Here is a 15,431-nt window from a genome sequence, read left to right as displayed (position 1 = left end):
AGACAGACAGACAGACAGACAGACAGACAGAGGTGTGGTAGTTCTTGCGGCTGCGTTCCATTCACGGTGACGGCCGTAGTCATGCTCCTCTTGGTCTCCTCAGCTGACGAGGAAGCCCCCGACTACGGCTCAGGAGTGAGGCAGTCGGGGACCGCCAAGATCTCCTTTGACGACGAGTACTTCAAGAAGGTGAGCCCCCGCCCCCCCCCTCCCCCCCCCCCCCGTCGGATGCAAGCAAGCACCGTTGATTGTTGTTTTTTAGAAGAAAATTCAAACGCACCGACAAAAATTTGAGCTAGCAGCTAGTTCATGTTTGCGTGCTCCCTTAGGGAATCTACTGCATATCTCATATCTTTGTCTTCATCTTCAATTCATATCACTGTCCTTTACTTTGCTGTGTTTCCCACTGTCTGGTATTAATAAAACTCACCTCCCCTTATCTTATCGAAGCCGTGTTCAGACGATAAAACGCGATAACATCCGTCATCCACAACTCGTATAAAGGACTATCGCTATATATATGCCTTACAACCAACACTATGCTAACGTCCATGACTATCTTCTCTCTCTCTGTGTCTCTCTCTCTCTCTCTCTCTCTCTCTCTCTCCCCCTCTCTCCCTCCCTCCCTCCCATCAGAACGACTTTCCCTCGGTGGTCATGACCCGCTCCGGCCTGTCCCTGGAGGAGCTGCGCATCGTGGAGGGCCAGGGCCAGAGTTCAGAGGTCAACACGCCCTCGGAGGAGCTCAACAGAATGCTGGGGGCCCTCCCCCCCCCCCCCCCCCCCCCCGTAAACATCAGAGCGGGGGTCCCAGACCCAGTGGGTCTAATGGGCCGATGGGCAGATTGCCCCCTGGAGGGGGACACAGGGCTACTGGGGCCCCTGAGAGAGACACAGGGATACTGGGGCCCCTGGGGCTCACAGAGGGAGACGGACGGTGTAGTGATGGCAACGGTCCTGATCACGTCACCTGTCGGAGTGCCGCCGTGTCTCGCTCGGCAGTGAAGGAATGTTTTTAGACGAAAGGCGTCGTGAAGAGGAAATAAAGAAATCCCAACCGTCAGCAGCTTGATAAAAGGCCTGTGTGCCCCCAGCAGACTCAGTATAATTTGCTACAAAACCGGGTCCTATATGAGGTTAAATTCAATGTTTGGCGCTAATTTGTTGTTGTGCCTTCTTCCCAGGGGGGCTGGGAACAGTTTTTTTTTATGGACATGATGTCCTTAGCTCAGGCGTTGTGTTCCTTGGTTCATTTGGCGTGAAACAAAACATTCACATCAACAAGATAATCATCTACGTCAGTGGGAACCAGTCAGTGACCCAGTAAGGAACGCTGATCGTAAACGGGGCTATTGTTGTCGATTGTGAGTCGATTTTGTGTGTAGCTGGCGACACTACACCGTCGTACAAAAACATCCAGCCCTACTGAGGGTGTCTGTGTCCCCAGACCTGAAGCTGAAGGGCGGCGACGGCAAGCTGCTGGAGGGGGAGGATCTGGCCGGCAGCTGGAGGTGGGCAGCGTGTTCACCTTCCGGGTGACCGTGCTGCAGGCCAGCGCCATCCTGCCCGAGTACGCGACATCTTCTGCCAGTTCAAGTGAGTCCTGCTGCTGGCCCTCACGCTTCAAGAGGTTTACTATCGCACCGGGGAAATGGTGTATTGTCTTTGAGTATTTAGAAAAGCGCTTTAAATAAAATGTATTATTATTATTATTATTATATATAGCGCTAGTGAGAGTGGAGCGATACGTATAATACTATACGACACACAACACATATTGTTAAATTAATATGTGGATCATATATTGAATATACCATTTAATTATACAGTATGTAATGTACAGAAAACTGTTAAAACTGTCCGTAAAAACTCAAAATGAGAGAAATGGCAACAGTAAAAGTCAAACAGCTAAAAGCATGCATACAAACTATTTAGCTTTAACTCAACTTGATATACTTTCTTATCTGTGATTAAGCAGTAGGTAAGGTGTACGGTGCTTGCGGTTTGGGCTGTAGACATGGGCACACCGAGAGGATCACATAAGAATCCTATTAGTCAAATGATTAGATGTTGAAATGTAAAGACGTAGCGTAATAGAGGAGTGTGCGATGGGGATTTTAGAATTAAAAAAAAAAAGTACATAGAAATGGCTAGCATGCTAACGGATGTGGTGTCTCTAGTTTCCTGCACCGCCATGACGAGGCTTTCTCCACCGAGCCGCTGAAGAACACCGGAAAAGGAGCTCCGCTGGGCTTCTACCACGTCCAGAACGTAAGTGTACATCTATATACCCCCGCCCCCCCCCCCCCCCCCACCCCCCCCCCCCCCCCACAGCACACACGCACACTAACACACACACACACATGCACAAAAAAACCACACTCAACAAAGCTGCTTGTTAATAACGGAAAATAAAAAAGCTATCCTCTCTCGTGTTTTGGGAGCAGATCTCGGTGGAGGTGACGGAGTCGTTCATCGAGTACATCAAGACCAAACCCATCGTGTTCGAGGTGTTCGGTCACTACCAGCAGCACCCGCTGCACCTGCACGGCACGGAGCTGGTCAGGTACACACTTGAGGGTTTCCCTGGAGAACAAAATGCTCACCTGTTGGGTGGGATTCTGTTCTTCCTTCCACTCTGCTCATCATCACTTCATCACCACAACGGGATTGTGTATTCATCGTTTTTTAAAAGCATTGCGTTGAACTGATGCGTCGATACTGATCCGTTCCAGGTCTTCTGCCCCCTCCAGGAAGTACTACCCCATCCCCATGCCCCTGTCCAAGCCAGGTGAGGACAGACAGACAGACGGACGGATGACGCTCTGCGGCTCTCTCCTGTCGCTCTGCACCTTTTCTCTCGTTTTGAGTTTGATTCGCATGCTTCATCTTTTTCCCCCCATTCTTTTTGTTTCTCTCTCACTTCTTGCTTCCATGGGATTCGCTTTCCTCCTCGTCACCTCCTCCCCCCCCCTCCCCCCACCCGTGATATTAATCCTGTATTATTTCAAACCCTGTCCTCACCCATCCTCTCCCCCACACACCTCCCCCACGACTCTCGGCACCCCGCGCATCACGGTTCATGGTACATCGCGGTGCCCTCCCACCCCCCAGACCACGCGCGTAAGATCGAGCTAGTGCGCTACCTGGTGAGCGGCTACGTGAACGGCCAGGTGCTGGACGCGCTGTCCGAGCACGCAAACGCGCTAGCCTCCACCGCCGTGGCGAGCCTGGAGGACGGCGCCGACCAGCTCTCTCACTTCCCCTTCCTCCCCGTGCCGTGCGGCCCCGCCCTCACCGTGCACCACCGCCACGGTGGGTACTGTGGCGGCGCCTGGCGCGCCCAGCTAGCGCCGCTGGGAGGCCGTTGTACTGCAGTAGCTCGATTAGCCTAGCCTAGCCTAGCTCTAGCGCTGTGATCAACTGATCTGTGGCTTCGAGGAGTAGAAGGTTGAAAAAGGTCAAATAGAGAGACATAGATGGAGACAAATAGAGAGAGGATATCAAAGCTGTTGTGTTATGTTGCGTACCGTAAGGCAGACCTGTCCTTTTCTAAAGAGTGGCCCCCTCTCAAACATCAACAGTCGGGTTAGGGTACGGTCAGGGTCTGGTAAAAACGCACAACACGACCACTGCCGTTTCGATGCCAAAACATGCTGGTTGGCCCAGAGTTGAAAGATAACGGGTGCATTCACCGGGCATTAATCCTACCACATTCCTCTCGTGCCAACGACACAAGATAATAAGTTGGCACCCGCCTTGCAATTCACATGTTAACGTCCGAATATCTGGTGCGCTGTGCAGGATCCATCTAGGGTTATCTCAAAACATAAACCCGTGTCGATCAAACCGCGTGCGAGGCAGCATTCATCGCCATAGCAATCAGTGCATGAAGCAAACACAGAAAATGACGCCTCTTGGTCCGATTAGGCTGCTCTCAGACCTACGGTGTGTGCCTCTCACTCATACCCGCTTCTGCTGCGGCCCTACGGACGCCTGGGCTTAGTGCTGTGGGCCTGGCGGCTAAGGGTGGCGTTAACGGGGGGCAGCAGAACACAGCAGGCCTCATGGTCCTCTGGGGGGTTCAGCTCGGCAGAGTGCCTTCTTGTAATGTTCTGGATGTAGTGTGTGGTGGCCCCCCCCCTCCCCGTGTGATTGAGAGTCCTGCTGTCTTAGGGCGTAGAATGAGTGGATGTTGTGGTTGGTGTTAAGAGATCCTTAGAGGAGACTCGCCTTCATCTTATTTTCCAAACTTTGTCTCACTTTTTACAAATGAAAATGTTAATCCCAAGGATTAACATTTTCCCCCCATTTCATCCACATTTCCGACGATGACGTCATCCTCTCTGTGTAATTGTGTGTCAATACCATAATTGTATTAGGCGGTCGACGTGGTTTTAATGAGTCTGCTTGTGTCTCAGTCGCCGCCACTAAACTCAACACCATCACCAAGTCCAACCTGGGCCAGTGTGTGAGTCGCTACGACCTGCTGGTCTGGTTCGAGATCAGCGAGCTGGAGCCCACCGGAGAGTACGTCTCACACACACACACACACACACACACACACAAGCACACACGTACACACATACACAGATACACATACCAAACGCACAAATAGACAGCGATGATTCAGTTGTTGCTCTCAGGCTTTCATCCGGGTGTTCAGCTCTGAAGTCCTTCTGACGCCCCCTCTCCTCCCCCAGGTACATCCCGGCCGTGGTGGACCACAGTGGGGGGCTGCCCTGCCACGGCACATACCTGCTGCACCAGGTACACACACACACACACACACACACACACACCTCATCAGCTACCAGAGCATCCCCAATAGGAGTGTCTATCCTCTAGCCAGCGCAAACACAAAGACTGCACACACTGTGATGAGCTCTCTGAAGAGTCCTCTATCTCTCTCGGTCTCTGTGGTCCAAACACAGAGCTTCCAGTTGTTGTCGTTACTGCTTGTTGTCAAATATGTTGTATGTCGCCTTGGACAAAGGCGTCTGCCAAATTAAATAAAAGTAAAGTAATGTATGACATGGTGTTTACCGGATGACATTTCTTTATCGGATGACATGTTGTTTATCGGTTGACATGTTGTTTATTGACTTTTTGTTTGTTGGATGACGTGTTGTTTATCGGATGACGTGTTGTTTATCGGATGACGGTGTTGTTGTTGACCTGCGTGTTGTTGACCTGCTCCTCAGGGCATCCAGAGGAGGATCACCGTGACTCTGATCCATGAGAAGGGCAGCGAGCTGCACTGGAAGGACGTCCGCGAGCTGGTCGTGGGTGAGTGGCGCCGGGCGTCCATGCGCTTCTGAGGAGTAGACTCAACGGTGTTGTTACAATGGCTGTTTTGGATTGGCCGATACTGGCACCAAGCGATGTTACTCCCCATACAAAGGATGACCTCACCTGGCATCGACCTGCCAGGTGAAGCACGAACTGCAATAACTTTTGGTTTGGCCACCGGCACAGTGTTTTGGTCCGTCTTCCGTCTTTCTTGTGCTCTACTCTTACGATGTATTAAAGTCGTCGTTTCAAACACCACCAAGTGGATTTTCCTTCAGCTAGCAAGCTCATCGTATCACTGACGCTGAGTCTCTTGCCGTCGGCGACAGGTCGCATCCGGAGCAAGACGGAGGTGGACGACAGCGCGGCCGACGCCGTCCTGTCACTCAACATCATCTCCGCCAAGAGCATCAAGTCGTCACACAACTCCAACAGGTAGGGAGGTGGGGTGGGGGGGGGGGCAATAATGTCTGGCTGCAGCCTGTAGCACATGGACATCAACATCCAACTGCTACCGTCAAAGTCGTTTTACGCCAGCGATGATGTTTAGTAAATGATGTCCCTTTCAGGGTTAGGGTAGTAGTGGTTAGGGTTAGGGTAGTAGTGGTTTGGATTAGGGTTAGGGTAGTAGTGGTTAGGGTTAGGGTAGTAGTGGTTAGGATTAGGGTTAGGGTAGTAGTGGTTAGGGTTAGGGTAGTAGTGGTTTGGATTAGGGTTAGGGTAGTAGTGGTTAGGGTTAGGGTAGTAGTGGTTAGGATTAGGGTTAGGGTTAGGGTAGTAGTGGTTTGGATTAGGGTTAGGGTAGTAGTGGTTAGGGTTAGGGTAGTAGTGGTTAGGATTAGGGTTAGGGTAGTAGTGGTTAGGGTTAGGGTAGTAGTGGTTAGGGTTAGGGTTAGGGTAGTAGTGGTTAGGGTTAGGGTAGTAGTGGTTAGGGTTAGGGTAGTAGTGGTTAGGATTAGGGTTAGGGTAGTAGTGGTTAGGATTAGGGTTAGGGTAGTAGTGGTTAGGGTAGTAGTGGTTAGGATTAGGGTTAGGGTAGTAGTGGTTAGGGTTAGGGTAGTAGTGGTTAGGATTAGGGTTAGGGTAGTAGTGGTTAGGGTTAGGGGCGGGGCCAGGAGGAGGCGGGGGGGGCAGGAGGAGGGGGGCCAGGTACAGGTTCTTTTCAGATTGCCTAACTTCCGTTGAATTGTATTTGATTAGGATTGACACCTATTAGAAGATAAATGATCCATTGATGGAATGATCGCTCAACTGAAAATATATGTTTTTAAATGCTTACTTCCACGGTAACGTTCAGTTTCTTGAGGTGTTTTTGAAGAATAAAAATAAAATGTTACAGTGCAATGAATAGGTGGACATGTGTACATGAAAGTGTGTATTTGTAGAGTGGATGAGGCTCCTGCATCGCTGAACACACCATCGCATGGCCATCTCCACTGATGTTAACGTCCTCTTCAGTTGTACCATTGTTCACTGTTCTCTGTTTCTCTCTCTCTGTCTCTCTGTCTCTCTCTCTCTTTCTCTCTCTCTGTCTCTCTCTTGTGCATTGCCGTCTCCCCATCTGCTGCGTGTGGACTGTTGGTTTTGCTCAGGCTTTCTATTGATAAGGATATCGCTAGGTACCAACAGAAGGACATGAAGCTCTTGTCATCTTCATGTGTCACACGTACTTCTCTAGACTTCTGCTAAGACGATTTGTCGATTAATCTCATTTGTGTATTGTCCCAAAATGAATCGATTGTATTTGTGGATAATCGAGTGAAGTCAGATGTATGACTTGACTTGGCTACAGCCTCATTAGTCATCAGGTCATCGTTTGATACGTATAACTTCAGAAAATTCTGATACTTGTGATGCGCAATGGCCATTGCTCATCACTAAGTGATTCATCGATTGATCAAATAAATCATCAATAGATTAATCGACAATGAGTATAATCGTCAGCTGCACCCCTAGACTAGAGCCCTATTATTATTTATGTACCATCATTAACCATCATGTACCATCATTAACTTTAGGATTGCCTTTAGACTCTAATATTATATTATAAGATTGAAAGTAACAATTTTCAAAGCCCAAATCAAGTCGTAACGGCGATCTTAAATGCAAGGTGTTCCCTTTTCTATGTGTGGTTGTGTATTATTTTTTGAGTATCAAAACCATTTTGAATGCCAACCATTATTCATCCACCTCTACCCAATGAAGTATCTGTGTTAAAGTAGCCCAACCCCCACACAGTCACTTGTTTACGCAGTGTGCAGTATGAGAGCCTCCATCTCGCTGTGGATAACAGTGCCCCCTGCTGCTCAGATCAGGAACTGAAGGCTGATGTACACAATAGATGAATCTAATGCTAATCACATTTTTCGACCTAAAATCATACATTTTAGGTTAAAAAAAAGGATTCATCATTGCTGTCATCTTATTTACCTGTGTTTCCTCACAGCTTGCAATCACTGTATGTGTGTGTGTGTGTGTGTGTGTGTGTGTGTGTGTGTCCGATGGAGACTAAGCTTCACCTCAGTGAATTCCCTTCCTTTAGCTCTTCAAGACTTCAGTATTTATTCATCAACCATTTTGCAATAGTTCAATAGTTAGTTCCCTGAGTCTGTTGTCATTATTTCACCAACCTTGTGATGATCCCTCGGTGTACTCTGGTGATTGTAGTTCTGCTCTACTTGTAGTCCCGCTCCATGTTTGTAGTTCTTCTCCGCTTGAGGCCCTGAGCTAACGGTTCTCGCTCGCTGCAGGACCTTCTACCGCTTCGAGGCCGTGTGGGACAGCTCTCTGCACAACTCTCTGCTCCTGAACCGCGTCACCCCCTACGGAGAGAAGATCTACATGACCCTGTCTGCCTACCTGGAGGTTGGTACCCCCCACCGCCCCAACAGAGGTGGTACATTCCAGGTTTATAAAGGGAGGGAGAACAGCTCCCCACCTTGAGTTTAGTGTCTGATGAGGATAATGAGCCCAGAGGTTAGGGTTAGGGTTAGGGTAAGGGCTACTGGGTGAACCAGGCTAGCCTGGGCTAGTGGGTGAATCAGGCTAGCCTGGGCTAATGGGTGAACCAGGCTAGCCTGGGCTAATGGGTGAATCAGGCTAGCCTGGGCTAATGGGTGAACCAGGCTAGCCTGGGCTAGTGGGTGACCAGGCCCTATAGCTCTATATGGCCCTATAGCCGTAGGGACATAGCTACAGGGCCATTGTTCCACATCAGCCTCTTTCTGACTGTTGTCGGTACGTGAACATGTGTTTGAGCTGGCGGCGTGTTCCCTCCTGCCCCGACAGCTGGACCACTGCATCCAGCCGGCCATCGTAACCAAAGACATCTGCATGGTGTTCTACTCCCGCGACGCCAAGATCTCCCCCCCGCGGTCCCTCAGGAACCTCTTTGGGAGCGGCTACTCCAAAACCCCCGACTGGTGAGGGCCCCGGCGGACATCTTGTTACACCCCCACCCGCACGATAACATCATTGAGACACAAATGAAAAACATTTTTTTTATTATTAATTCATAGTTGATAGACATGAACCTTCAGTACAACGAGATCTGCACTCCAACTTGGAAATCCGAATCTCAATGCTTTTTTTGTTCTGTTACCACAGCAACCGAGTGACCGGCATCTATGAGCTCAGCTTGTGCAAGATGTCGGACACAGGGAGCCCAGGTGAGTCAAGGCCGTTCAGAACCTTGGGAAGAGTTAAAGGATCAGACTTTAATGGATTACATTACGTTCCTTTACATTAGTGCATTCAGCTCTGTGTACATTCTTGGTTTCTAGTTGGTTAATTTAATACCGGTTGTAATATCTGTTTTATTCTAATGTGAAATGTGCAGGGTGTTTGTAATCAGGTATCACCTTTTGTAAAGGAAAAAAACTAAAAAAAACTAAAACTATCTGCAGATGAAAAGTAGTTATTTTTACTAATTCTGGCATATTTACATGGTGTTTTTTAAACAACAATGTTCATAAATATGCATGGTCCCTATCAAATAAACCAATGAATAAAATAAAGGATCAACTATCGATAGAAATAGAATAGAATTTTTGAGAAAATAGTCGAGAAAGAATTGAAAAAGAAGCAGGTCAAATGACGCAGCATCACAGAGGCCCCGTGGTACAGGAGGGGTTCAGAACCTCCGGCCTGGCTCCTTCACCCTCACTCACCACGCACACACACACGCACACACACACACACACACACACACACACACACACACACACACACACACACACACACACACACACACACACACTCACACTCACTCACTCCCCCCCCCGCTCCCCCAGGCATGCAGCGCCGGAGGAGGAAGGTGCTGGACACCTCGGTGGCTTACGTACGCGGGGAGGAGAACCTGGCCGGGTGGCGCCCCCGGGGGGACAGCCTGATCCTGGAGCACCAGTGGGAGCTGGAGAAGATGGAGCAGCTGCACGAGGTGGGTCGACCTCGCCCAGGAGGTCAAAGGTCACGCAGAGGACAGGTCTGTCCATAGAACAGCGGTAGGGATTCAATCCATGGATTGAATCCCTACCACTGTTCTCGATATGGATTCACTGTCGGGGTCTTAGAGGGCTGGATGTTCCAGTGGTTAAGGGAGTTCGACCCCCCCCTGGTCGAAAGGTTGTGGGTTTGATCCCTATGACGTCAGCCTGCCTGCAAGCATCCCTGAGCATGACGCCTAACCCATGCCTTAGTCAATCAAACTTTACTGTAAAGGTGGATTTATACTCCTCCGTAAAGTGCAGTACGTAGATACGGAGAGCCCTCTCCGTCGACGGAGAGCCTGTCGGAGACCCTCTCAGTAGCTCTACATGCGCATACAATATTTTTTTACTATCCGCTGAGGCAACGGAGACGCACGGAGACAGCAAGGGCTGTGATTGGTCCTCTAACAAAATCATTTCCGGAATCACTTTCCCCGGTTTGACTTTGCACCTTATTTACTTTGTACATTGTTCACTTTGCACATTAAGGACTAATAAAACACCAAATAAGATTTGAAAAGCTTTGGACGTTTATTGTCAACACTATTTACATGGTTAGTAGTCAGCATATAAGATCGATCGGGCGGCGAATTGCATTGCGTATCCGACATCCCGACGGAGAACTGCGAATGCTCGAGGGGTCTCCGTAGTTACGGAGTCGGATTACGGATATGGAGTAAGATACTTTGGCCTTAAGTCGCTTCGGATAAAAGTCTTACTAAATTAAACTAAATTCATCTGTTGTGTAATATGGATTAAATATTGGGATTTGCTCACAATGCAGATTAGGGCTATTGTTATCACTTCTATAGATGATATGTAAACGGGTCCAGTGTTCTTTCTGCCTACTGTAGAGTAGAGTGAGTTAACCCGCCGTCTCGTCCTAACCCCAAGGTGGAGAAGACCCGTCACCTGCTGCTTCTGAGGGACAAGCTGGGCGAGGTGCCCCCCACCACCACCACCACCACCACCACCACCACCCACAAGTCCCTGAGCGAGTCCCTGTCCCCCAGCATGAGCTCGGGGACGCTGTCCACCTCCACCTCCATCTCCTCGCAGATCTCCTGCACCACCTTCGAGAGCGCCATCACGCCCAGCGAGAGCAGCGGCTACGACTCGGCCGACATCGAGAGTCTGGTCGACCGCGAGAAGGAGCTGGCCACCAAGGTGAGGCCGGGACGGGGACGGGCGGGGGGGGGTAGGACAGATGTAGGTTCTGCGTCAGGTGGGTCGTTTAGACGTGGTCACGGCGAGGCTGACCTGCATGACGAGCCTTAAAGTCCCTGGTCCCCAGATCACAGTAAAGGTTTGACCTTTGTTCTTTCTTTGTAAAACTTTGATGGAAGACTCATAACAACTAAATAAGTGAACTTTGAATCAATGAACCAACGCCCCCGTTTGGATTTGGGTGACACAGAGACTTTAGGTACTCTGTGGATCCCAGGCAGGAAATGAGGGAATGTTCCGTGCTATGTAGTTAGCCTAGGACATAACGCTTCAGTGCTGTTTCCAAGTCATTTTGACATCACCACGCTGAAGAAATTGAGTTCCTTTGACTAACGGTGAGAAGTGGAGTTCAACCATGATGTTCTGTGCCCACACATTACAAGATGTCTGTTTCGCCGCGTTGACGCTTCCTCCTTCTCCGACCAAACCTGTCGGCCGACATGTAAACAGAAAGGATCCCTCTGTGCTGTTGGGCAACAACCTCTGGCCCGTTTCCCCGTTCTGCCCGGCCGGTAACACTGACCTGTGCTTCTGTTCGTTGCAGTGCTTGCGTCTCCTCACCCACAGCTTCAACAACGAGTACAACCAGTTGTGCAACAGCATCAGCGACTGCAAGGTCAGCGAAACAAAGAGACGAAGCGACCCGTGATATACCGAGCTGTGCGGCTCCTCTTCATGCAGTGGGGCAGTATTACAGTGACTCACCGTATCGCTCTCCTCTGCCGTTTGTTCTCCAGCTGTCGGACATCTCGCCCATGGGTCGCGACCCGTCGGTGACCAGCTTCAGCAGCGCCACCCTCACCCCCTCCTCCACCTGCCCCTCCCTCTCCGACTCCCGCTGCGGCTCCATGGGCCAGAAGTAAGAAAACCCCCCCCCCTCCCCTGGACCTCTCCACCTCACTGGGCAACCCCTCACTTGGCCCCCCCCCTCACTGGGCCCCCCCTCACTGGGCCCCCCCTCACTGAGCAGCCCCCCGCCCCCCCGTCCATTTAGTTAGTGTTACTGTACTTCCACACTTTCCCTTTTTTCTTTTTACTCTCCCTGAAACTATCTCACTAGGCAACTGAAGGGGTAGAAAAAAATGGTTAAATGGCTCTTTTTCTTATTAAAAAATGTGTTAAATTACGACGCATCATACACTTTTTATACAGCTATTTGTTTATTTTCTTAAGTACATTTTTTTAAATATATGAAAACAATTTTTTTTTTAATTTGTATTGAATTAACAATGAATGATTTATTAATGATTTACTAACCTCCACCATGAATCCCCTGAGGGCCCCAGCCTTGTGTCTCACCACCTGTGTTTGTGTGTGTGTGTGTGTTCTCCCTCCAGGACCCCAGAGAACACCTCGCGGGCCTGCAGCCCCTCCTGCTCCGACTATGAGAACTTCCCCATGGTCCCCAGCCTGGAGGCGTCCTACCTCGCCCGCGCCGGCAAGAACGAGTTCCTCAACCTGGTGCCCGACATCGAGGAGATGAGGCCGGGGTGAGGCGGCCATCTTGTCCTCCTGTAGCTTAACTCGGGCGGCGTGTGGCTCAGGAGGGAGAGCGGGGTTGACTGGTAACCGGAAGGTTGCTGGTTCGATCCCCGGCTCCTCCTAGCTTGAGTGTTGAGGTGTCCCTGAGCGAGACGCCCTCACCCTGACTGCTCCTGACGAGCTGGCTGTCGCCCTGCGGGGTCGACTCCGCCGTCGGTGGGTGAATGTGTGCATGAATGGGTGAATGGTTCGAACGCTTCGATTGGCCACTGGTTAGTAAAGCGTGGTATAAATGCAGTCCGTTGACCATTTCCTTGAGCGCGTCTGTCCTTCGCATCCTGTTAACAGTGTTAACAGTGACTCTGTTTTAAATGTAGATAAACGTTTAAAAGAGGTTGACTTTGAATGTCCTGGCACATCTGCTGAATACGTAGCAACCAAAACAATCTCATTCTCCCAGGAGAGAAACCTCGGACCTCCCAAAGCAGCATCATTAACAAAACGACGTTGTAAAACGTTTTAAAAAAGAGTGACGACTCTGCATGAACACTGACATCGTGCAGATGTGAAGCCTTAAAGGGGCAGGACGCAGTAACGCGGACTCTGCGTTACAAACATCTGCTCAACCAGTCAATTAAAGCACTGACCCCCCCCCCCCTCCCCCCCCCTCTGTCTGCGCCCCTCCGTCAGGTCGGTGGTGTCGAAGAAGGGCACGCTGAGCTTCATGGAGCCGCGCTCCAACTCGTGGGTGAAGCACTTTGTGGTGGTCCGCCGGCCCTACGTCTTCATCTACAACAGCGACAAGGACCCCGTGGAGCGGGGGGTCCTCAACCTGTCCACCGCCCAGGTGGAGTACAGCGAGGACCAGCAGGCCATGCTCAAGGTAGGGGACCCCGCTCCATCACTTGCGCTTTCTCTCTCTCTCTCGCTCGTTCGCTCGCTCGCTCTCTCGGTCGCACTCTCTCTCTCTGTATCGATCACTCTCTCGGTCGCACTCTCTCTCCCTGTATCGATCACTCTGTCTCTGTCTCTCTCTTGCTGTCTCTGTCTCTCTCTCTCCTTCTCTCTCTCTCTTTCTTTTCTCTCTCTGTTAGTCTCTCTCTCTCTGTCTCTCTGTCTCTTTCTGTCTCTCTCTCTATCTCTCTTTCTGTCTCTCTCTCTCTCTCTCTCTCTCTCTCTCTCTCTCTCTCTCTCTTTCTGACTGTCTCTCTCTCTCTCTCTCTCTCTCTCTCTCTCTCTCTCTCTCTCTCTCTCTCTCTCTCTCTCTCTTTCACTCCCTCTCCACTTTTGTGCATTCATTTATGAGTTATAATTCTACATTTGATTTTGATAGCCAGCCAGCTGGGCTCATATCCACCCTGTGGGGCCTCAGACAGTGACAGTGTGTGTGTTCGGCTCCCCAGACCCCCAACACCTTTGCTGTCTGCACCAAGCACAGAGGCATCCTCCTGCAGGCCAGCAACGACAAGGACATGAACGACTGGCTGTACGCCTTCAACCCCCTGCTGGCCGGGACGATAAGGTACGAGCTAGGCTTTAGCACCGCTAGCAGGAACAATAAGGTACGAGCTAGGCTTTAGCACCGCTAGCAGGAACAATAAGGTACGAGCTAGGCTTTAGCACCGCTAGCAGGAACAATAAGGTACGAGCTAGGCTCTAGCACCGCTAGCCGGGACAATAAGGTACGAGCTAGGCTTTAGCACTGCTAGCAGGAACAATAAGGTACGAGCTAGGCTCTAGCACTGCTAGCCGGGACAATAAGGTACGAGCTAGGCTTTAGCACTGCTAGCCGGGACAGTAAGGTATGAGAGCTAGGCTTTAGCACTGCTAGCCGGGACAATAAGGTACGAGCTAGGCTTTAGCACTGCTAGCAGGAACAATAAGGTACGAGCTAGGCTTTAGCACCGCTAGCAGGAACAATAAGGTGCGAGCGCTAGGCTTTATATATCCGCTGCAAAGTGTCTTTAATACGCATTTGTAAAGTCTGCGGCTACTTGACCATAACCAAACGCTGCGCTCCCATAGGTCCAAGCTGGCGAGGAGGCGTGGCCCGCAGGTGAAGAAGTGAGGAGCGGCGTCGGCGTCGCCCCCCCCCCCCCCCCCCACTCCTCAAACCAAGTGTTAACACTTATTAACCATTGTGATTCTTGACGGTTTTTCTCTCGTATGTAGACCCCGTGGCTTCAGTCTCCGCTTATCAAGTACCCGGGGCGACCCATCCCTCCTCTCCCCCGCTCCTCTTCCTGTCTATTCTCTCGCCCCCCCCGCCCCCCCGCACCCCCCCCCCCCGGCCTTTTTTTGTGTTTCAATGACAAAGTTGTGGTCTATTTTCGGGCTTCTCTGCTGTCACTCCCTAAGCCCCGCCCCTCCCTTTGACTACTAGTAGCATGTTGTGATAGTCCACTTGTGTGTGCACGATTTCTCCAGCAACAGACCCCCCCTGCCACCCCCCCCCCCCCTCCTTCTGGCCACTTTTATTTCTCAGTTGAATAACCGTCTGTAAAGATCGTCTCTCTCTATCAGTGTTACCTGTCTATCAAAAAGAGTTTTATTTTTTTGATTCTTATTTCGTGCCCGCCTTGTCAACTGCAGCAGTCCTCAGGAGAAGACCAGATTTTTTGCTTATTCGCAACAACAACAACAACAAAATAACCTTAATGTAACATAGAATTATAACCGAATTATGAAGGAAAAAAAACAACAGATACTTCAAGCTCCAAGGGCAAACGTGGTTTTTACGCTCTCCTATGGTAAGCAAAGCTGGCTAAAGAACTATTGCTGCTAGGGATTAATTTAGGCTTCTCACGCCAATCGGCGCATTAAGACGCCAACATTTTCTTAAGTAGAAGTTAGCTCCGCCCCCCCCCCCCCCCGAGTCTTCTCCGCCTTTAGATAAGCGATAAGCAAACCGAAAAAGAGAAATCAGTTAAGGATCCTTTAATG

The 15,431-nt window shown here is 50.3% G+C and overlaps 1 protein-coding gene across 1 annotated transcript; it reads left to right on the top strand.

Moving 5' to 3' along the window:
• Positions 1–945: 945 nt before the first annotated feature.
• kif1b (kinesin family member 1B) lies at positions 946–14,580 on the top strand (the record flags this gene model as incomplete). The annotated part of the gene is given in 21 exon segments (XM_084479745.1): positions 946–1,001; positions 1,448–1,572; positions 1,575–1,596; positions 2,181–2,271; positions 2,448–2,566; positions 2,736–2,791; positions 4,422–4,530; positions 4,704–4,770; positions 5,205–5,289; positions 5,622–5,727; positions 8,043–8,157; positions 8,581–8,714; positions 8,899–8,960; positions 9,585–9,730; positions 10,674–10,946; positions 11,551–11,622; positions 11,744–11,865; positions 12,344–12,496; positions 13,179–13,371; positions 13,892–14,010; positions 14,514–14,580. Coding segments are annotated over 21 exon segments (2,268 nt in total). The 3' UTR covers positions 14,557–14,580.
• Positions 14,581–15,431: the final 851 nt, after the last annotated feature.

The sequence above is a fragment of the Micromesistius poutassou genome (assembly GCF_964030765.1).
Source record: "Micromesistius poutassou genome assembly, chromosome: 15".
Lineage (NCBI taxonomy): Eukaryota > Metazoa > Chordata > Actinopteri > Gadiformes > Gadidae > Micromesistius > Micromesistius poutassou.
This window is presented reverse-complemented; position numbering and strand designations above follow the sequence as displayed.